The sequence below is a fragment of the Chlorocebus sabaeus genome, chromosome 23 (assembly GCF_047675955.1).
Source record: "Chlorocebus sabaeus isolate Y175 chromosome 23, mChlSab1.0.hap1, whole genome shotgun sequence".
Classification (NCBI taxonomy): domain Eukaryota; kingdom Metazoa; phylum Chordata; class Mammalia; order Primates; family Cercopithecidae; genus Chlorocebus; species Chlorocebus sabaeus.
In genome coordinates, this window is record NC_132926.1 from 13,736,480 (window position 1) to 13,758,247 (window position 21,768).

The window sequence follows — 21,768 nt, forward strand, 5'->3', positions numbered from 1 at the left end:
CCACTAAGGCCCACTGACCAGCTTCAGAGTGAGGACGGCAGCCTGGGTTCCCAGCAGGGACCTGCAGGCTAGATTCCATGGTCTCCATTCTGTCCATGCCCGATGTTATTCATCTGCACAGCCGTAATCACAAATGGTGACGAGGGAACATGAAGATTCTATTCCAGGCCCCAGGGCAAATATACAGAAAAGCCCACCTGAGCCCCTCCTTGGCCCAGAATGGGGACAGACTTCACTATTCCTTGGCACTGAGACTTGTGAGAAGGCCAGACTCAAGTGCCAGCAAGGCCGAATGACCACATAGGTAACAGACATGGGGAAAATGGGCTGTAGTCCCCATAAGAAGTGGTGGGGGCTGCAGTAGCCTGGAGGCTGGAGCCCCATCCAGAGGAGTGGCTGGCCTCAGCTCCAGCAGACGCTGCCATGCGGGAATGCAGATTATCAAGAGAAGCGGGACCAGCGGGGTTTCTATGTTAGATATCTAAGTTTTTGAATGTTAACCACTTTAAAACACCGCGTGGGTGTGCTCTTTGAATGCAACGCAGTGCGTGCTCTTGAGTCTTGATTTCTACAATCCTATCCACTGCCAAGGTCTTTGTCTCATTGGATCCTCACTCCTGTTTTAGGCATGAGAAGTGTCATGTTAGAAGCCTAGTAAGTGGCAGAACTAGGATTTAAATCCAGGTCAGTTTTCCATCCAAACCAGCTCTCCACCGTGCAGGCTCCGGGACATGAAGGACAGAGCCAAGAGAGAGTGTAGGCTGTGCTACAGGAGTAGGGGGTTGCTGCAGTGGGGCCTGAGGTCTCTGCTTGCTGCCTACCCGAAATCCCAGGAACTCTTTGTTACTGTGAGGTTCTATCGCCACCTAGTGGTCACGACTCAGCATTCAGGTTAGAGCAAGCAGCACCTAGAGGAATAACAAACCTTCCCTCCCTCAAGTCCCTTAAGACTTCAGCCTGAGCACCTTAAGTCTCTGAGCCTTAAGTCTCTTATTTGAAAAATGGAGGAAACAGTGTGCCTCCTTCCTGGGGGTTGTTAGGGTTAAATAAAGGAATACAAGTGAACTGCTTAGCATAGGGTAGCACAATGCCTGGCCTCTACTAGGAGATTAACACGTATCCACCATTATCATTAAAAGCAAAAGAAAGCCAGGCATGGTGGCTCATGCCTGTAACCCCAGCATTCTTGGAAGCCAAGGCAGGAGGATCGCCTGAGCCCAGTTTGAGGGTATCCTGGGCAACACAGTGAGACTCCATCTATGCAAAAACTAAAAAATTACCCAAGCATAGTAGTATACACATATGGTCCTAGCTACTTGAGAGGCTGAGGCAGGAGGATCACTTGAACCCTGGAGGTCAAGGCTGCAGTGAGCTGTGATTGCACCACTGCACTGCAGCCTGGGTGTGAGAGAACAAGACCCGATCTCAAAAATAAATAAATAAGAGCAAAGGCAAAAAGGCCACAGGCCACTCTGGCCAATGCCTGTGGTCATGCCAATTCCAGGCAGGATGCATCCAACCCCACCCTGACGACTCCAGAGCTCTCCACCTCCCACTTGGCACCAGTTCAGTCTGGCCCAGCAGATAATAAGGAAGACCCTCAGAGCCCCCTTCTCTGCCCTGAAATCCTTAGATATCTCTCCAGGAGACTAATTACTGGGGCTTGGGATCACTATATTTCTTTTAGCGTGAACCTTAGGTTGTTACTGTTTTTACTGTTACTGTTTTTTCCATTTTTTTCTCGACTTTTGTCACAGTAAAGCCATTTTCCCATTATTTTTTTTCAAAGGCTAAGATTTAATGATTTATTTATTTATTTATTTATTTTTTTGAGACAGAGTCTCGCTCTCTTGCCTGGGCTGGAGTGCAGTGGTGCAATCTTGACTCACTGCAACCTCCACCTCCTGGGTTCAGGTGATTCTCCTGCCTCAGCCTCCCGAGTAGCTGGGACTACAGGCACCCGCTACCACGCCTGGCTACTTTTTTGTATTTTTAGTAGAGACGGGGTTTCACTATGTTGGCCAGGCTGGTCTTGAACTCTTGAGCTCGTAATCTGCCCACCTTGGCCTCCCAAATCCTCAACAGGGATTTGTCAGGGAGAATTCAAGGATGTAATCCCAAAATGCTGGGATTACAGGTGTGAGCCACTGTGCCCAGCCATGATTTTTTTTTTTTTTTTTTAAGGCAAGTAGAAATGGAGGAATCCTGACTTAAGGATGCTGGTAAAAAGCCAGAGCCTTTAGCACTGCCTACCCTAAACCTCCAGGGACCCAGTTTGAAAAACACTGGCTTCAGCCATTATATCCAAGAGACCTGGTTAAAAGGTGCCAGGAAGAAGAGACCTGTTAACCCATGAGGACCTACTGGCATAGATAACGTTGTGGGAGGTTTGGATTTGGAAGCAATCCTGACTTGGAACCTCAGTTCCAGCACTTCTTAGCAGTGTGGCCTCCATCAGGTTACTTAGCTTCCTTCCCTAAAATGGGACTCACAAGAGTCCCCTCCTCAGAAATGGGAATGAGCCAGTGGGAGTATAGAGACTCAAAGCCCTGGGTGGCTGTAAGGTTGTGAAATCCGTAGGCAGGCTCTTCCAGGGCTCACGAACCTACCCCCCCACCCCACTAGCTGCCACACCCAGCTCCAGCAAGCCCAGAGTAAGGTCGAGGAGTCATCATTTCCACCTTTCACTGAGCACTTGCTAGGTGTCGGTGGCCACGTACTGCCCATTAAAACCAGTGTAGGGCCAGGCATGGTGGCTCACGCCTATAATCCCAACACTTTGGGAGGTCGAGGCAGGAGGATCACTTGAGGTCAGGAGTTCAAGAACAGCCTGGCCAACATGGCGAAACCGCGTCTCTACTAAAAATACAAAAATTAGCCGGGGATGGTGGTGGGCACCTGTAATCCCAACTACTTGGGAGGCTGAGGCAGGAAAATTGCTTGAACCAGGGAGGTGGAGGTTGCAGTGAGCTGAGATCACGCCAATGTACTCCAGCCTGGGTGACAGAGCGAGACTCCATCTCAAAAAAAACAACAACAAAAACAAACAAAATGCAGTGTAGGCCAGGTGCAGTGACCTGTAACCCCAGCACTTTGGGAGGCCAAGGCGGGAGGATCACTTGAGCTGGGAGTTCAAGGCTGCAGTGAGCAACGATTGCACCACTGCATCCATCCTGGGCAACAGAGTAAGACCCTGTCTCTTACTAAAAACAACAACCAAAAAAAAACCCAATGTTGTAAAATGAATATAAAACTCATTGAATAGAAGCAGAAACAGGGGCTTACAGAAGTGGTGTGACTTCCCCAGGGTCCCTCAGCTGACAGACCCAGTGTGATTCCAGATCTCTCTCCACAAAGCATGACCTGGCTGAAGGCTATACCTGGAGCCTACGTAGGACTCTCCCATGTGGGCATGAGATGAGGCCCTCCAGGAAGCCCAGCGCTGGGGTACTGCAGAACCCAGCACTCTGTCTAGGGCAGAAGCCAGTGACCACACAGCCCACTCTGATCTGTGACTTCTGCCAGACCACTGTCTCCAGGCCGGGTACCCCTGGAGGCCACACACCAGCACCTGGGATGGCAGGAAGGGGAGAAAGAGTCGGGCCTGGAGCCAGCTGCCAGGCAGGAGCAGGTGGTGTGTGTGTCTATAATGGGAAAACAGCTGCCCTGACTCCCTGAATCGTAATGTTGGAAGGGAATGCCTGAGCTGCAGCCTCTTGACAGCTCCCTTTCTGACAGGTGGCTGCCCAGCATCTGTTGACACACCTCCAGGGTGGTGAGCTCATTTGCATCCAAATAGCATCTATTTCTAGGACGCTGTGGGATACACCTGCATATTTTTGCATGTGTTGTTAGAAAACTGTGTGAGGGTTCAAGGTCACAAGTTTATGGTCTCTGCACGGGGCCCTCGTCCCTCCCCTTCCTGCTTTTACCAGCCCATCCATAGGATCACAGGCCTCTGCGTTGCCCTCAGCTTGCAACTTGGAGCAGCTGGAGGCTTCTGAAACAGAAATAGCTCTACCTTCATAGGGCTTTTTGGATCCCCATCACAAAACCAGATTCCTCGGTGGACTCTTTTACCCACCACTCCACCTCCCACTATCCTATCTCTTGGCTAGACCTTACATTGATACATTGTCATTTGATTCACAGGAAAGGCTAAGGAAAGTGGAATGGAAGTTTTGTGAGTGCAGTTACCCTAACTTCCCTGTCACTGATCCACAGCACCCAGGACGAGGTGGCCCATAGCAGACACTTGGTGGGTGGGCGGATGAAGGGTAGATGAAGGATGGATGGATGTGATGGAATGAATGAAGAGGGTAGATAAATGAGTAGGTGGGTGGGTGGAGAGATGGCTAGGTGGATGGATGGAGAGGAGGGTGGATGGGTGAACAGGTAGAATAGATGGGAAGGAAGCATGGGTGGTTGAATGGATGGGTGGATATTGGATGAATGAGTGGGAGGAGAAATTTCCCAATGGATTTGAGTGGGTCCTGGGCTCCTGCGTGTCCTCTGCCATCACCTTCTCCCAGGGATCAGCACTAGAGCGGGGATTACTAGCTTTGCAGGCAATGGTCCTTGTTAGTCTTCTAAATAACACTAAAATAACTGCTCACATTTTCCCAGTACTTGACAAAGTGCTTTTTTGTTTTTTAAGAAATAGGGGTTGTGCTGTTTCCCAGGCTGAACTCGAACACCTAGGCTCAAGTGGTCTTCCTGCCTCAACCTCCCAGCTTGTCAAGGAGCTAGTGATACGGGCACATGCCACCATGCCTGGTGACAAAGCACTTTCATGTACCCTCTCTAATTTGAACATCATGATAGTTCTGTGAGGTTATGATTCCCCTTTCACAGAGGAGGCAACTGAGACTGGGATGCTCTGTTCCTATGATTGGTTATGGTTCCATCCAGCAGTAAGGGGCTAGAATGGACTGTTTTCTTCACTATACCCCAATTTCGCCTGTCTTCTCCCAAGCATTTCTCTTGCCTTTTTGGCTGCTGAAATTTCTAAATCTGAGTGAGTCACTGAAACGGTCCTCTGCCTGCCTAGATAATCAGTGCCACCCCCTGCCGGGATCCTCTTGTTGGAGCCAACAGGGATTTGTCAGGGAGAATTCAAGGAGAGAGGGAGCCTCCTTATGTATCCCTGATACCTGAATAGATAAGACAGAGCTCAGTCTACTCCTCAGAGAGCTTCAGGGAAGGAAGAGGTGTCACATTCCCCAACTCCCATCATGTCCCACCACTGTTCCCTCCCAGCCCCTGCTGAGGGTAGAGCGCTGGAAAGAGCAGAATTTGGGAGACAAAAGTGTTGCCTACAAATTCTGTCTCTTGCCTGTACTAGCTGGGTGACCTCGGGTAAATCACTTAACCTCTCTGGGCCTTGGTGTCTTCATCTGTGAAACAGAATATCTGGCACCCACTTCATAGAATTTTTGTAAGGTTCAAGTAAGTGAACCACTTAGCACCACCACGTCTGGCTCATCTGGGCCCTCGGTGAGTGGCTGCTGGCCCTGTTAGAGGCAGCATGAGGAAGTGGGATGTGCGGACTGAATATCCCATAACCAGCCGGGCATGGTGGTTCATGCCTATAATCCCAGCAGTTTGGGAGGCTGAGGCGAGTGGATCACTTGAGGTCAGGAGTTCAAGACCAGCCTGGCCAACATGGTAAAAACCCCATCTCTACTAAAAACATGAAATTAGCTGTGTGTGGTGGCACGAGCTTGTAATCCCAGCTACTTAGGAGGCTGAGCAGGAGAATTGCTTGAACCCAGGAGGCGGAGGTTGCAGTGAGCCACGATCGTGCCACTGCACTCCAGCCTGGGTGACAGAGTGAGACTACATCTCAAAAAAAAAAAGTGAATATCCCATAACCAAAACTTTTGGAACCCAAAGTGTTGAATACTTGCATTATGCTGGTTCAGCATCTCTAATCTGAAAATCTGAAATCCAAAATCCTCCAATGAGCATTTCCTTCAAGCCTCATGTGGGCACTCAAAAAGTGTGAGCTTTTGGAGATTTTCAGATTAGCGACATTTGACCTGGACGGCAGTTCAAATCCTTGCTCTATCATTTACCAACTTTGGTGCCTTAGGTAAATTCCTTAGCCTCCCTGAGCTACCGTTTCCTCATGTCTGAAGTAGAGATAACACACTTACCTGAAGGGGTGGCCTTCCCCTCCACACCTGTGGGCGTTTCTCGTTAGGTGGAACGAGAGACTAGAGAAAAGAAATGAGACACAGAGACAAAGTATAGAGAAAGAAAAAGTGGGCCCAGGGGACCAGCGCTCAGCATACAGAGGACCCGCGCCTGCACCGGTCTCTGAGTTCCCTCAGTATTTATTGATCATTATCTTTACCATTTTAGAAAAAAGGACGTGGCAGGATAATAGGATCATCGTAGGGAGAATGTCTGCAGTAAGATATATGAATAAAGATCTCTGTGACGTGAATAAGTTTAAGGAAAAGTGCTGTGCCTTGATATGCATATGCAAACATCTCCATAAACCTTTTTAGTGCATAAAGAGCAGCACTGCCGCTAGCACGTCCCACCTTCAGCCCTAAGGCGGTTTTCTCCTTTCTCAGTAAACAGAACATACAATTGGGTTTTACACCGCGATGTTCCATTGCCCAGGGATGGGCAGGAGACAGATGCTTTTCTCTATCTCAACTGCAAAGAGGCCTTCTTTCGTCTTATACTAGTCCTCCTCAGCACAGACCCTTCACGGGTGTCAGGCTGGGGGAGGATCAGGCCTTTCCCTTCCCACGAGGCTGTATTTCAGACTATCACATGGGGAGAAACCTTGGACAACACCTAGCTTTCCTAGGCAGAGATCCCTGTGACCTTTGGCAGTGTACGTGTCCCTGGGTACTTGAGATTAAGAGAATGGTGATGACTTCTCACAAGCATGCTGCCTTCAGGCACTTGTTTAACAAAGCACACCCTGCACAGCCCAAAATCCGTTAAACCTTGAGTCACCACAGCACATGTCTCTTGCAAGGACAAGGTTGGGGGTAGGGTCACAGATTACCAGCATCTCAAATACAGAACAAAATGGAGTCTCTTATGTCTGCTTCTTTCTATATAGACACAGTAACAGTCTGATCTCTCTTTCTTTTCCCCACACTTACCTAGCACGAGTATTATAAGGCACTATTTCCCCAAACGTGGCATGCATACCACTGGTGGTACATGAGGTTACTTTAGGGGGAACAACAGCAAACTGCTGAAATTTTAACTGTGAGAGAGTTTGTTTTATATGTACTAAAAAAAATAAAAATCACACCAGAACTGTTTTTTAGAACAATGCTAACCTTTACCCTTACTGATATTTAAGGGGGAAATTGGGCAATTGAAAAGAACCAGTGTGTTGAGTAAATAGTGGTCGAAGGCAGCATGCAGGTAGAGCAGGAATTGAGAAGGTGGTCTATGAATGGAGTTTACTTAACTCTATGAAATAACAGAAAAGAATGCAAATAATGATAGCCAAATGCAATACCTGACCCTAGACTAAATCTCGGACGGGAAGGAAATAAATGCTGTAAAGGACATTATTGGGTCCAATGCAGAATTGGAATACAGATAATAGACTAGATAACAGTGCGGCATCCATGTTAAATTCACCGAAGCTGACAACTGCACTGTGCTTATGTAAGAGAATATCTCTGTCCTTAGGAAATGCACACTGAGGAATCTAAGGATAAAGGGCTGTGATGTATGTAACTTACCTTTAAATGGTTCAGAAACGTGTGTGTGTATATATACAATGCAGAGAAAAAACCATAAGCACATTTGAGTAAAAAGTAATGGGAGGAACTGGGTAATAAGCATCTTCTGTACTGTTTTTATTTTTACAACTTATGTAAGTTTAAAGTTGTTTCCAAATAAAAAGTAAAACAAAATGTAAGCAATGCAGGTCAAGTCCACAGCCCAGGGCCCAGCCATGAAAGGCACTTAGTGAACTCTCTGGCTTTCTCCCCTTCTCTACTGGCCAGCGTGGAGACAGTGAATGATGGGCAGTTTCACAGTGTGGAGCTGGTGATGTTAAACCAGACCCTGAACCTGGTAGTGGACAAAGGAACTCCCAAGAGCCTGGGGAAGCTCCAGAAGCAGCCAGCAGTGGGCATCAACAGCCCCCTCTACCTTGGAGGTAATGCTCTCTTTCCCTACCACCTCTACCTCCCTCTGGCCCTCTGTGCTCCAGTTCTGAAACCCAGGCCACTGCCAAAGCCAATCACGGAAGGCTTCCTGGAGGAAGGGACAATGAAGCTGATCTCTAAAAGGGTGAATAAGCACTAGCCAGGCCATGGAGAAAAGAGAATTTAGGACAGGTGCTTGGACAGGAAAGAGAACAGGACTCCTGGAAACTACACGTTGTGACGGGAAGGGGTGAGAAGGGGGAGGCAGGAGATGGAAGCAGAGTCTAGGCTCTGCTGAAGTCTGCCGTCATCAGGTCATATTCCCTCTGCTCTGCCACCTCCTCAAACCCTGGGAGGTTCAATTAATGAATGTAGAAAAACAAGTTTGAGATTAAAATCAAAGGCCAAAAATGGAAGTAGGCCAGGTGCAGTGGCTCACACTTGTAATCCCAACACTTTGGGAGGTTGAGGTGGGAGGATCGCTTGAGCCCAGGAGTTGAGACCAGCCTAGGCAACACAGTGAGACGTCATCTCTACAAAATATTTAAATTAGCTGGGCACAGTAGTGAGCACCCGTAGTCCCACCTCCTTGGGAGGGTGAGGCGGGGGATCGCTTGAGCCTGGGAGTTTGAGGCTGCAGTGAGCCATGATTGTGCTACTGCCCTCCAACCTGGGTGACAGAATGAGACCTTGTCTTTAAAACAACAGCAACAATGACAACAAAACACAAAAAAGTAGCCATCAGTTTGGCAGAGTCTGGGCCTGAAATGCAGCCCCTGCACCAATAGTTCTCAAAGGGTTAAGTGTGAAAAAAGCTACCAGAACTGCTCGTTCAATCCTAAGATTCCCGAGACTTTACCCAGAGTCCACCTGCAGAGATGAGCACGGGCGCAGGAGAGGGCATTGTTAACGGGTGGTTCACAGACACGGAAGCCAGGGAAAGCTCTGGGCCGAGGGCAGCCCCAGAAGGGACACCACTTATCCCTGGAGGAGGACCGTGCCCTGTGTCCCGCCTGCAGCCAGAACAGAACTGGGTGCCCTGCTTCCAGGCTAGTCCCAGGCTCTCAACTGTAGAAGGTGGGCAGGGAAAGGTGTAGAAGGGGAGCAAAAGTACCAATTATTGAAAAGCAAATTAAGTCTTTACTAACAGTCTCTTGAAGACCCTGAGAAGAGGGGTACACAGCATATAAGGCAGCAAACTGGTCTAAAAACCATGAACCCTAAAGTTTCATTGATGAAGCAGCTCTCTCCTCAGCTGTAGCTCGCCTGCCCTGACTTATCTTGTGAGGCCTGGATCAAAGGGCCGAGGAGCCTGGTGGGGACAGCTGGTTATTTGGTGCACTTGCCTATGCTGGGGGGACGGTCCCCTCGGTTCAGCCAGTGGGGTCATAGGGCAATGGGTGACCAGATCATCTCATATTTTTCTAGGGAAATCCAATATACAAATTTTTATGGGAAATTTTCTAATATTACATATTGGCAACAAATTCACGTTTTTTTAAGGAGTCTCAGTGCAGGACCAAAGATGCATGTCCCTATATGGACGAGGTCCGAGGTTTTGGCCCGTTAACCTCATTTAAACAGCAGAGGCCCACAGTTCTAGCCATGAATGTGTGAAAAGCGCTTTCTCTGAGGACAGCAGGGTGGCAGGGGAGGGTCTTCAGGCCACTGTCCTGGCTCCTCTCCCACAGGCATCCCCACCTCCACCGGCCTCTCTGCCTTGCGCCAGGGCACGGACCGGCCTCTCGGCGGCTTCCACGGATGCATCCACGAGGTACGCATCAACAATGAGCTGCAGGACTTCAAGGCCCTCCCGCCGCAGTCCCTGGGGGTGTCACCAGGCTGCAAGTCCTGCACCGTGTGCAAGCACGGCCTGTGTCGCTCCGTGGAGAAGGACAGCGTGGTGTGTGAGTGCCACCCGGGCTGGACCGGCCCACTCTGCGACCAGGAGGCCCGGGACCCCTGCCTTGGCCACAGGTCAGTGTCCCAGGAGCCCTGGCTGTGTGCTCGGGCTCCCAGCATGGCCTCAATCCCTACCTCACCTGAGAAATAGGCACTACTGGAGGCTGGAGGAGTTGCAGTCAGACCGCAGATAGAATCTGTGGAAGTGTAACTGCTTCAGAGGTCAAGAGACTGAGCTTACACGTCTGAGCAGCAAGACCTGCTTGGAGGGATCAGCATAAGAGGGCCCTGCTCAAAACACTCGTCTCTGCCAGGTGGCCCTTAGAACATGTCCAGAGCCACAGTGAGCCCCCGCTGTCTCCGTGGGATTTAGAAAAAGGCGCCCACGTGGGCAGACTCAGCCTGTGCAAGGCAAGAGGTGTATATAACCACACATCAAACCACATTTAATAGTTTAAGCAACTACTCATTCAACAAAGATTTACTGAGGTCCTACTATGTGACAGGCATCATGCTAAATATAGGAAACCCAGTACTATCAGCGTTAAGAAACCTGAATCAGCCAAAACTAACACCAGAGCCAACACTGGAAATGTGGTTGGCTGAACCAGCCAGGAAATGATCTTTTGGATCAGGAATAAGGGACAGCTATAAAGGGTTTGAGGTTCTTGTGTTGCTCTTGAGCATATGTGTGTGTGTATTTGACTCTATAACATGGATCCTGGCTCTGCATGTCATTCCAATAGGGGCAGTGATGCGTCGTGATTCAGAATATAGGCTTTACCTTCATTTTTTCCCACAGGTGAAAGGTACTGCGTAGGAGCAGCAGACAAGAGGTTGTGATTCAGAGCAATACTGGGTGTAAAGCACTTAACACAATTCCTGGTACATAGCCAGGGGTACCTGCTGGTAGTAGTGGGGTGGTAGTAATTCTTATTTAAGATGGTAAAGCAGTTTAAATGTTTAGAGAATGGCTAGATTCTTTCAAGCAATTGTTTGCTACTTGGCTGCATGGGGTGTGTGTGTACATCAGCAAGCCAGCCTCTGCTGTGGTGACAGCTCACACTGGGTGACACTCGCAGGCTTCTGGCTGGCTGGCCAGGGGAAGCAAGGTGGTTAAGAAAAGAGATTCTCAGCCTAGGAAATGGAGAAAGCTATTGGACTGTACTCAGCTCTGGGTCCCCTGGTCCCTGGCTGGGTAGACAGAGGGAGTCCTCAGCAGCACCAACTCTGATCCAGTTCCCTTCTCATCCTCCTCTCTGCCCCTAGCTGCAACCACGGAAAATGTGTGGCAACCGGGACCTCATACATGTGCAAGTGTGCCGAGGGCTATGGAGGGGCCTTGTGTGACAACAAGAATGACTCTGCCAACGCCTGCTCAGCCTTCAAGTGTCACCATGGGCAGTGCCACATCTCAGACCAAGGGGAGCCCTACTGCCTGTGCCAGCCCGGCTTTAGCGGCGAGCACTGCCAACAAGGTGGGTCTGCTGTGCCTGTGGGAGGGAGGAAGTGGGGGTCAGAGTTGGACTTCATATCCAGATCACCTCAGTTCCAGTTCTGGCTGTGCCACTTAAAGGCTGCATGACCTTGGTTCAGTCACTTTGTGAGCCTCAATTCCCTCAACTTGAAAACGGAGGCAATGCTACACCTTCCTGTATCAGTTATCTAGTGCTGTATAACAAGTTAGTCCCAAACCATAGCAGCTCAAAACCACAAAAAACATTGTTTTAGCCCACATTTTTCCTGTGGGTTGGGAATTCGGACAGAGCCTAGCTGGGATCTCTCGGGGTTGCATTCGACACAGCCAGGGCTGCAGTTCTCTGTGAGCTAACCCGAGGCAGCAGGATCTGCTTCCAATGTGCTGCACTCCCATGGTGCTGGCTGTTGGTGGGAGGTCCCAGTTCTGCCCTGCAGCTCTGCATGAGTCACTACACAGGCTCTTTGAGGGTCCTCGAGCCAGGGTAGCTGGCATGTCCCAGAGTGAACAGTCCAGGACAGAGCAAGCCACATGTCTTATATGACCTACAATTGGAAGTCACTCATGCTGTCATTTCCAACACACTGCATTGTTACGTCGGTCAGGTGCATTCAGTGAAGGAGGGGACCACATAAAGGGCATCAGTAGCAGAAGGGGGTAGTCACTGGGGGCAATCTTGGAGGCTGGCTACTGTGCTTCCTTATAGGGTTGTTGGAAGGAGTACGCGAGATGGAAAGTCAGAAGCAACATTGTCACGATGAAGGCCAAGCTGTCATTTAGAACCTGTATGACCTTGACCAGCCTGGCCAACATGGTGAAACCCTGTCTCTACTAAAAATACAAAAATTAGCTGGGCATCATGGTGGTCACCTGTAATCCCAGCTACTCTGGATGCTGAGGCAAGAGAATCATTTGAACCCGGGAGGCGGAGGTTACAGTCAGCCAAGATCAACCTGGGTGACAGAGTGAGACCCTGTCTCAAATCTGCATGGCGTTGAGCAGCATACTTGTGATTCACTTCCTCATCTAGATAGGGCCAGGAGTGGTGGCTCACACCTGGAATCCTAGCATTTTGGGAGGCCGAGGTGCAAGAATCGCATGAGCTCAGGAGCTTGAAGCTGCCATGAATGTACCACTGCACTCCAGCCCAGGTGACAGAGACAGACCCTGTCTCCGAGAAAAAACAAAAGTGCAGATAACTTATACTGCCAAAGTTAAGATTCTCAAGCATGGACTTTTTAAAGATGAAACAAGTATAGAAAATGGTCCTCAGTGGACCTCTGCAGGGAGAACACATGACTAGTCTGGATGGTTCTTTTCTCCTCTTTTCCAGCTGTTGGCCCTTGAGATGCCATGCCTTCAAAGCTAATGAAACCCTAACCACTCAGCGTGGCCCCCTGACATTGACCAGCACCATTGACATCACCTGGGAGTCACTTAGAAACACAGGCTCCCAGGCCCCACCCCAGCCCTTTTGAGTCAGAACCTGCGTTTTACAATGATTCGCATATGTATCCAAGCAGAGGACGTTGCTCCACAGCCTCCATCCAACCCTCCTGCCCTTACTGGGTCAGCAGAAGCCAGTTCTTTGGTCTGACCTAGTCAGAACCATCAAATTACTCATCTTGGCCCCTTTATCATGTAATTTTGAGGTGAGCTCAACAAAGGAAAATCATATTAATATTAAAATAGTTGTCGTACCTTGGGGGGTCTTTCTCCTGCACAGACACTGAGAAGTTTTGCTCCCTGCCACCAGGATCCCAGGCAGTCCACCCCGTCCCTTGAGGACTTTTCCACATTTTATACCTACAGGAAATACTATTCTTAACCAAAACTCATTTTTAAAATGTTATTAAATAGCTTATTTTGAAATAATTTCAGATTTATAGAAAAACTGTCAGGGCAGTATAAGCAGCTTAATCCCTTCCCCTCAGTCATTAGCATGTTGCCCCATCTACGCTCCCCTTCTCTCCCCATATTACACACATGCACACAGTCATTAACCTCTTTCTAATCCTTTTAACAATCTCATAATTTTAAAGACTTTTAACAACACCTGAAGCTTTAAAATGCAGAAAGCCCTTTCTCCTTCACAATCTCCTCTGGTGCTCGTAACAGCCTGGGAATTGCTGGAAGGACAGGAAAATGTGTTACCATTTTTCAGACGTGGAAACTGCGACTTGCTTGTCAAGGGTCAAGGGTCACGGCTCCCTTCCTCAGGTGCCTTGCTGCAGACATTCTCCCACTGTAGTGAGGACAGTAGAGGGGTGGAAATGAAAAGGTGGGTCAGGGTCCAGAGTGTTTAAGCAGATACGAGGGTGCCCTTTCCCGCCCTGCAGTTATTTCTAGGCCTTCTGGAAAAGCTCATCCCAAAGCCTCATTAACACCTGCTTCTTATTCAGATCTCAACTCGGGCTCATTTCCTAGAGAAGCCTCCCTGGCCCCTGGGCCAGGTCAAATGCCTTTTGCATACAAATGTCTTACAGCATACAAAAACATATACTGTATGTTCTTGTGTGAACATCTTCCCTTTCTTTATAGCATCTACCTCAGTTTCTTATGAAATATATTCACTTAAATAGTATCTAGACTCTAGGCTGAGAGAGACAGACTACTGGGAGTGGTGGTGACTGGGGCAAACTGGAGATAACCTGCCCCATCTAAAGCACTCAGCTTCAGCCATCACTGCAGCGCAGGGTTGCAGGCTCAGCTCTGCCAGACCTCCTGGTTTTCAAGGAAGGCAGAAATCTAGATTTTCAGGTGAAATCTCCTGCTTTTTTAATGTTGGCATTTAATTAATTTTTAGGCATATGTAGGGTAATCAAAATTGATCTGGGGACAGGATTTGGCCCACGGTCTACCAGTTTGCTTCATCTAGTTTTAGTTTTTGACTTTAAGTTTCTTGAAGGAAGGGACAAGCCTGTTTTTGTCATCTTTATATCCTCAGGGCTTAGGTGTAAGCCTAGCAGAGAGCCTGGTACAGGAAAGGTACCTGTTTGTAAAATAGACAGTGGGCAGATGGATGAGTGAATACATTCTTATGGTCTTCAGAGCACAAGTATTTCAAAGCAGCCTACCTGGGAACTGCTGACGGTCCCGCTGGCCACCTAGACCACCAATGCCCTTTTATGCCCTCTGCAGAGAATCCGTGCCTGGGACAAGTAGTCCGAGAGGTGATCCGCCGCCAGAAAGGTTATGCATCATGTGCCACAGCCTCCAAGGTGCCCATCATGGAATGTCATGGGGGCTGCGGGCCCCAGTGCTGCCAGCCCACCCGCAGCAAGCGACGGAAATACGTCTTCCAGTGCACGGACGGCTCCTCGTTTGTAGAAGAGGTGGAGAGACACTTAGAGTGCGGCTGCCTCGGGTGTTCCTAAGCCCTTGCCCGCCTGCCTGCCACCTCTTGGACTCCAGCGTGGTGGGGTTGGGACAGCCGTGTGGAACCCCCTGGTGATTCAGCATGAAGGATATGAAGCTGGAGAGGAAGCTAAAGAAGAAGAGAATATTAAGTATATTGTAAAATAAACAAAAAAATAGAACTTATTTTTATTATGGAAAGTGACTATTTTCATCTTTTATTATATAAATATATCACACCATCTGAGTATATGTACCATATAGTGAGTTATTTTTACCAAGTTTTGTGTTGTATTTGTTGTGTTTTTATAAACAGCTGTTTAAAAGTTTAAGAAAAAAAAAAGACTAATAAAAATGCTTTAAAACAAAAGGATAAGAATAAAGAATGATAGCCTGAGGAAGGAGGAAGACGTTTTCATGTTTATGAAACGTTATTATGTCGGCAGTAAACCAAGAGCTGCTCATTGAGATCAGAAAAAGAAATAAGAGGGAGAGAGAGAAGGAAAAGATCTTTGTTTCTTGTTTTTTAACTCCCTTTTTTTTCCTCCCCTAAAATTACCCAGCTTTTTGGAGTCCTGGATGTCAGTGCCCAAGATGCCCAGTTCTTCCAGGAAAAGCTGCTGAGCCCTGGCCTTCTCAGTCTCACTGCCACTCACAAATATTGCTGTCCCTGTCTGTCCCAGACCCCCCTTCAGGGTCTGAACCCACTGGGGGACCCCTCTTCTCCTTCCTGACTGGCCCTGGCTTCCAATCGAGGACTGACTATTGAAGTCTGCTGCAGGTTTCATCTGGAACTGTCTTACCAAATTTTAAAACAGCTGCTATTTTTCCTGCTCCTCCCCAGGAGAGGGGTCCTCCTAGAGGAGGTGAGGGAAGGGAATATCATGCTGTCTCCTCAGGACCCATGCACTGACCCCCTCTCCTCCTTCCAGGTAATTTTTCATTGGAATGTATCCCAGGAGAGAAGGTAGCCCTTCTGGGAAGCGGAAGACTGGGAGCCAAGCCTGCCCACAGCACTAGTAGATGTCCAACTATGGAAGGTTCTTGGAGGCTCTTGCTGTAAGATAGGCCTCTGCCACCTGATCCTCCAGGTGACCATCATGATGACAGAGACCCTTTGCCCATCTGTGACACCTTCCAATGCATATCCAAACTCTACCTTATTTTATCTATGCAATCCTTGCCTCCCTGGGAAGGATAAGGGAGTAGAGTCCAGTTCACTAAGAAGGAAGTTTAGGCCCTCACAGGCTCTGGAACTTGCCTTAAGCCACACACAAGTGGAGGAGCCAGACCGGAAGTCCAGACCCAAAGCTTGAGATTCTTTCTCTAGAATGGGTGAGCACAGGTGATTCAGGCAGCTTAAATCCATCAGAGCAGCCCTGCCGGAAAAGGAAAGATGATGTTTTTTCCTGCTCTTGTTCTGCCTTGTTCACTCCTCTTTCTCCCTCCCCAGTATCTGGAAAGATTCTAGAGACCAGGGCTTATGCATCAAGGGCAGCCTATCCAGCCTCTGCCTCCATTCCTGAAGGGGACTTCCCTGCCCCTGTTTCTTTCCAAGTCTCTCCCTCCCTCCCTCCCATTTGCCCCCTTCCACCCCATCAGGTTAGCCACATATCTTCCAGGGCTCAGCCGTTCACACCAATTCCCTGGCTCTCATCATCCCTCCTTCCCCCAGGAGCCTCCACTATAGGAGTTTCAGGGAGAAGAGTTTGGAAGTCATTGGACCTTTCAGCCCTCAGGGTCCCTAGAGGAGCCTAGTTGCTCTGTGAAGACCAATGGTGGGCCAAAGACTCAGGGAATAATGAAGGGAGAAAGAAAAGAAATGAAGATGGAGAAACATGAGGCAAGTGGAAGAAGGATGGAAAGAAGGAAGGGAGGGAGGGGATGAAGAGAAGGGAGAGAGGGATATAGCTGAGGAATTTATCTAAAGATATGCATGTAAATCTCCATTATGTTCCAGGTACTATGCCTTATGATGGCTTTGTTTTTTGTTGTCATTTGAGACAGGGTCTTGCGCTGTCACCCAGGCTGGAGTAGAGTGGTTCAATCATAACTCACTGCAGCCTCAACCTCCTCGGCTCAAGTCAACTTCCTGCCTCAGAGTCCCAAAATGCTGGGATTACAGGTGTGAGCCACTATGCTCAGCCTGTTTCAAACATTATTATAATAGCAGATTTATTTAGTACTTTATTATACATCAGATACCACTCTAATTGTGAAATAGATATATATTCATTTAATTATCAAAACAACCATGTAGTTAAAACACTATTAACTCGTTTTACAGTTGAGTAGACTGAGACACAGAGAAGTTAAAGAACTTGCTCAAGAGTAAATGTCTAATAAACTGTAGAGCCAGGATCTGGACCCAACTTGCTCACTCAACCACTAAACCATCCTGCTTCTCGTGGGAAACGAACATGTCCTGCCTTTGAGGATCCTACAGCCTGTGACAAAAACAGTCATAAAAATGGACAATTGCCTTATTACACAAGGCGCTCTCAAGTGGCAATATAAGCGATGGAAGTGACTGTCCAGAGGAGGGAATTTCTAGTCCTAGGTCTTCAAGGATGAACAGGAGTTTGCCAGAGGTGGGAAAGGGAATTGAACTTTCCTGGGAGTGGCCTGTTAAAAAGCAATGAGATATGGCAAGGCCTGGCTTGTTTGGGAAAGAATCAAAATCTAGGGTGGCAAGAGTATGGGAAGCACACTGAGGAGCAAACAGAAATGGGGTAGATATGAAGGCAGGGTTTTGACCGCAAAGAGCTTTGCATGCTAAACAGGCCACAGGTGCCAGCAGGGTTGTTTGAGGAAGGGAAGAGCAAGACAAGCTCTGGTTTAGGAAGACAGCTGTGGCAGCATAAACGCCTGAAAGAGGAGACAGAGCTGTCAGCCAAAATGGACTTGAGAGCTCCCTGTAGTTTACTTTGTGGCTAGAAAACACTGCCAGCCAGATGGATCACAAATGTCTATGGTAGCTTAGAAGCTCTGCTCTTGAAGAGGGTCCTGGGATCTTCCCAACACCCTGCCCAACCCCCCTCTCCCCCAAGGCAGGTGTATCTGAGCCTTATCCCACCACCAATGCCCCTGCTATCCTCTCCCCACCCAGCCTGGAGCCTACTCAGCCGGCCCTCTCAAGAGCCCCGCCCAGGGTCACTGGCTTTCTGGGAGGACTCAACAGGCTGCCAGCTTTCCCTCTGCCTTCCCAAGGAACCTGAGACCTCCCTCTGCTCATGACCCCGGGCCCAATCCTGAATCCTGCCCCCATCGACCAAGACAGCAAAAGGCCCAGGTGTGTCCCTTACAATTCTGAGCCTTCTCCCTCAAGTTTGGAAGCCCTGACTTTAAGAAATGCCAAATGCAAGGACCATTAAGAAAATACTCCCTGAATGAGGTTCCTCTAACAAATGATGATTAAAACTCTCTCTCCTTGAGCAGAAACAGGACATTCCACGAGGCAGGAAGAGTTCAGTTAATTTGCTCCTGAAAAAGTGTGGTTCAGTGTTTGTGTGGCAATGTACATGGGCAGAAGAGGCCGCTCACGCTGTGTCCCCCCTGAGCAGGATTCAGGAAAGGGAAAAGAAGGTCTCTTTGACTCAACCAATGGGCCGTATGATGGCCAATGAGATTCTGTACTTAAAAGTTCTTTGTAAAGTGTAAACTAAAAACCTTAAATGTAAGATGCTGTTGTTATTATTACTGTTGTTATTGCTGTTATGGACATGCCAAAAGGCCCTTGTTAGAAGACGGTTTTGCCTTCTCAATCTCATAGAAAGGAACTCAAGTCTGAGGCTTCGAAAAGACAAGAAGAGGGGCAAGAAGAGGGAGAACTCCCAAGCTCAGAGGAAAAAAAAAAAGGGGGGAAAAGAGCCCCAGGGTGACCTTCAGGAAAGGCCAGGACCAGGATTGATCTAACCTTTCCCTTTACCAGATACAAAGCTATCACCAGACTGAACCCTAAGGTCAAGCAGTCACCCACTGCCTTTGCTGGGAGCAGAAGCCCATAGTAACACGTGACCTGTCCCTCAGACTCAAGATCCCAGATAGAGCTGAAGGAGTCGTAGGGCATTACTGGTAGGCAGGAAAACTGAGGGTCGAACAAATGGAAGAATGCAGTGATCATAGACCAAAAACACACGGATAATTAACCCCAGGTGTCCACCCAGGCCAAAGTTCTTCCTGCTACCCCACAGTGGGTGTCCAGGCAGAGTGAAGCCTGAGTTAGACCCTCTAACACTTTCTTAATGGCCCAGAGGGTGTCCTCTGCCTCCTCGACAACAGTCTCCTGGTGTAGCCTCAGATGATGGGGAAGCTGAGGGCATAGTGTGATTTGGTGGGACTTGTTCGTGTTTTGTAGCGTGGGCTCAACGGTGCCAAAGGAAACACTATAGGAAAGTTAGTGAAACATGCCAGCTAGCAGGACCAGTAAAGGCATAATCGGGCATTTGGCAAAGCTTGTTTTTCTAACTCAGCGATAGGTTCTAATAGGAAATTTTTAAAAATGTTTTTAAAACAGTGTTATAGTGCCACTTCCCTGGTATGGAATAAATAACATGCATTCTTTTTTCAATATACTGTCATATTCAGATGTCATTAAAATAAATGGATGAGTCACAGAGGAGCTATCAGATGCTCTCATGACTGCCATAACTCAGCCCGGCTCTGTGGTGTCTGCTTTATTTTTACCCCTGATTTTCAAACCCCCTGGAACAAAGATGACTGCACTCATGGGGTCTGGGGAAAGTCTGGTGTGGAATTAGATGAAAGAATCAGTTTCTTGGCCGGGCACGGTGGCTCAAGCCTGTAATCCCAGCACTTTGGGAGGCCGAGACAGGTGGATCACAAGGTCAGGAGATCGAGACCATCCTGGCTAACCTGGTGAAACCCCGTCTCTACTAAAAAATACAAAAAACTAGCCGGGCAAGGTGGCGGGCGCCTGTAGTCCCAGCTACTCGGGAGGCTGAGGCAGGAGAATGGTGTGAACCCAGGAGGCAGAGCTTGCAGTGAGCTGAGATCCAGCCACTGCACTCCAGCCTGGGCGACAGAGCGAGACTCCGTCTCAAAAAAAAAAAAAAAAAAAAAAAAAGAATCAGTTTCTTGGATCATGAAGTGAGAAAAATGGATCCAGAGCTCCCCAGAACCATCAAAGAGAAGACCCAACATACAGCTTAGGGTCAGCAGAGGATGTGGTCCGTATAGCCACAGAAGGTGCCAAGGGTCATGGGGGAGAAAGCCACTCCAGTTCAAAGGAAGAGAACACTCTACCGATATGGGAAGGAATATTCCTCCTTATAGGACTCCAATGCCTAAGTTTCTCCTTTTTCGGTTCCTTCAACAAGTATTTATTGAGCCTCTACTATGTGCCAGGGACTGTTTTAGGCATTGAGGACTCCAGAGATGATCAAGACCAAGTCCTTGTTCTCCTGGAGTTTAAACTTTAACTGAGGGGGTATGTGCCAATCAACAAATAAGATAACATCCAATAGTGGTAAATTCACTTCCACCAATAAAGAAGAGGAGACATTCCAGAATAGCTGGGTGGGTGCTTCATGCAGTGGGGTCGAGAAGGCCTCCCTAAGGAATTGGGACATGGGGTGGAGCAAATACCAAGAAATGGAAGGGGAAGGAACCTAGCCCTGCGGCACTTGCTAGATATCTGCCCTGTGTGGGTGTCATCTGAGGGAGGCGGGCAGCCTCAGCAACTTAGGAAGCCAGAGAGGATGGCCTGGGCAAGACAGCATGAGAGGGGCTCCCAGAGATGGGAGGGGCAAGCAGGCCCCTCAGCCTCTCAGCCCTCAGGCATCCTCAAGGGCTATGCACTTTTAGAAGGAGGATTGCTAAGGGTCTGGAGGCTGCCACTGGCTAGCAGGAGGTCACCATCACTTCCCTGGCAGATGGCTTTCCATCTGCCCTGTGGAGACCCCTCTGAGAGCAAGACACTGGTGGGCAGCAGAGGCACCAGGTGCTAAAAAAGGGGCTAGACTCTGTGGCCCCCAGCCCATTGCGCCTTCTTCCCTCAGGTCTCCCTGAGCAAGACAAGGCCACACTGACTGGGGGCCCTAAGCCTCCAGCAAAGATGCCCTTGACATAGTTTTATACATTTTAGTGTGCATTTATCTGAAATAGGTAGGGAGTGGATTCTACACTCACACACACCATTTCAGACAGCCTGGGTGTTCCTGCCAGGAGGAGCTATTGTCAAGAAACCTACAGTGTCCATCTCCCATGTTTATTTCAGGAGCCCCTCCTCCCAGATTTGGGACCTAGATGTATATCCCTCTATCTCAAATTCCCTGTTATATCAATCTATAGCAGAAGTTCTCAACTGGGAGAAGTGTTGACTTCACCCAGGAGACATCTGGCAATGTCTGCAGATATTTTTGATTGTATAACTGGGGCACAGGGTGCTATTAGCATCTAGTAGGTAGAGACCGGGGTGCTGCTAAACATCCTACAATATACAGGACAGCTCCTTGACAACAAAGAACTATCCTGCCCAAGATGTTCATAGTGCTAAGTTTGAGAAACCCTGGCTTAGCCAAATCAGACCCTTCCCTGAATACCTGGGTAGAATCACACTCACAAGGAAGGAAGTAGGTTGGAGTGCTAAATAGGTAACAAATAGTAAGCTTCTCAGGGTGCCTGGGTTGGAATACACGGCAGGCTGGTGGTCTATACCTGTATTTAGAATACCATTGTTTTTGTTGTTGTTTTGCTTTATTTTGAGACGGAGTTTCGCTCTCATTGCTCAGGGTGGAGTGTGGTGGTGCGATCTCAGCTCACTGAAACTGCCACCTCCCAGGTTCAAGCGACTCTCCAGCCTCAGCTTCCCAAGTAGCTGGGATTACAGGTGCCTGCCACTATGCCCAGCTAAATTTTGTATTTTTAGTAGTT

General features: G+C 48.6%; 1 protein-coding gene across 1 annotated transcript in view; it reads left to right on the plus strand.

Moving 5' to 3' along the window:
* Window positions 1-19,528, plus strand: part of SLIT3 (slit guidance ligand 3) — a 637,958-nt gene extending 618,430 nt beyond the window's left edge. Inside the window, exons 33-36 of the mRNA XM_008015258.3 lie at window positions 7,995-8,149; window positions 9,830-10,115; window positions 11,310-11,518; window positions 14,659-19,528. Of these exons, the coding sequence (XP_008013449.3) occupies window positions 7,995-8,149; window positions 9,830-10,115; window positions 11,310-11,518; window positions 14,659-14,894 (886 nt within the window). The 3' untranslated portion in view covers window positions 14,895-19,528. The remainder of the gene's footprint in view (window positions 1-7,994; window positions 8,150-9,829; window positions 10,116-11,309; window positions 11,519-14,658) is intronic.
* Window positions 19,529-21,768: the final 2,240 nt, after the last annotated feature.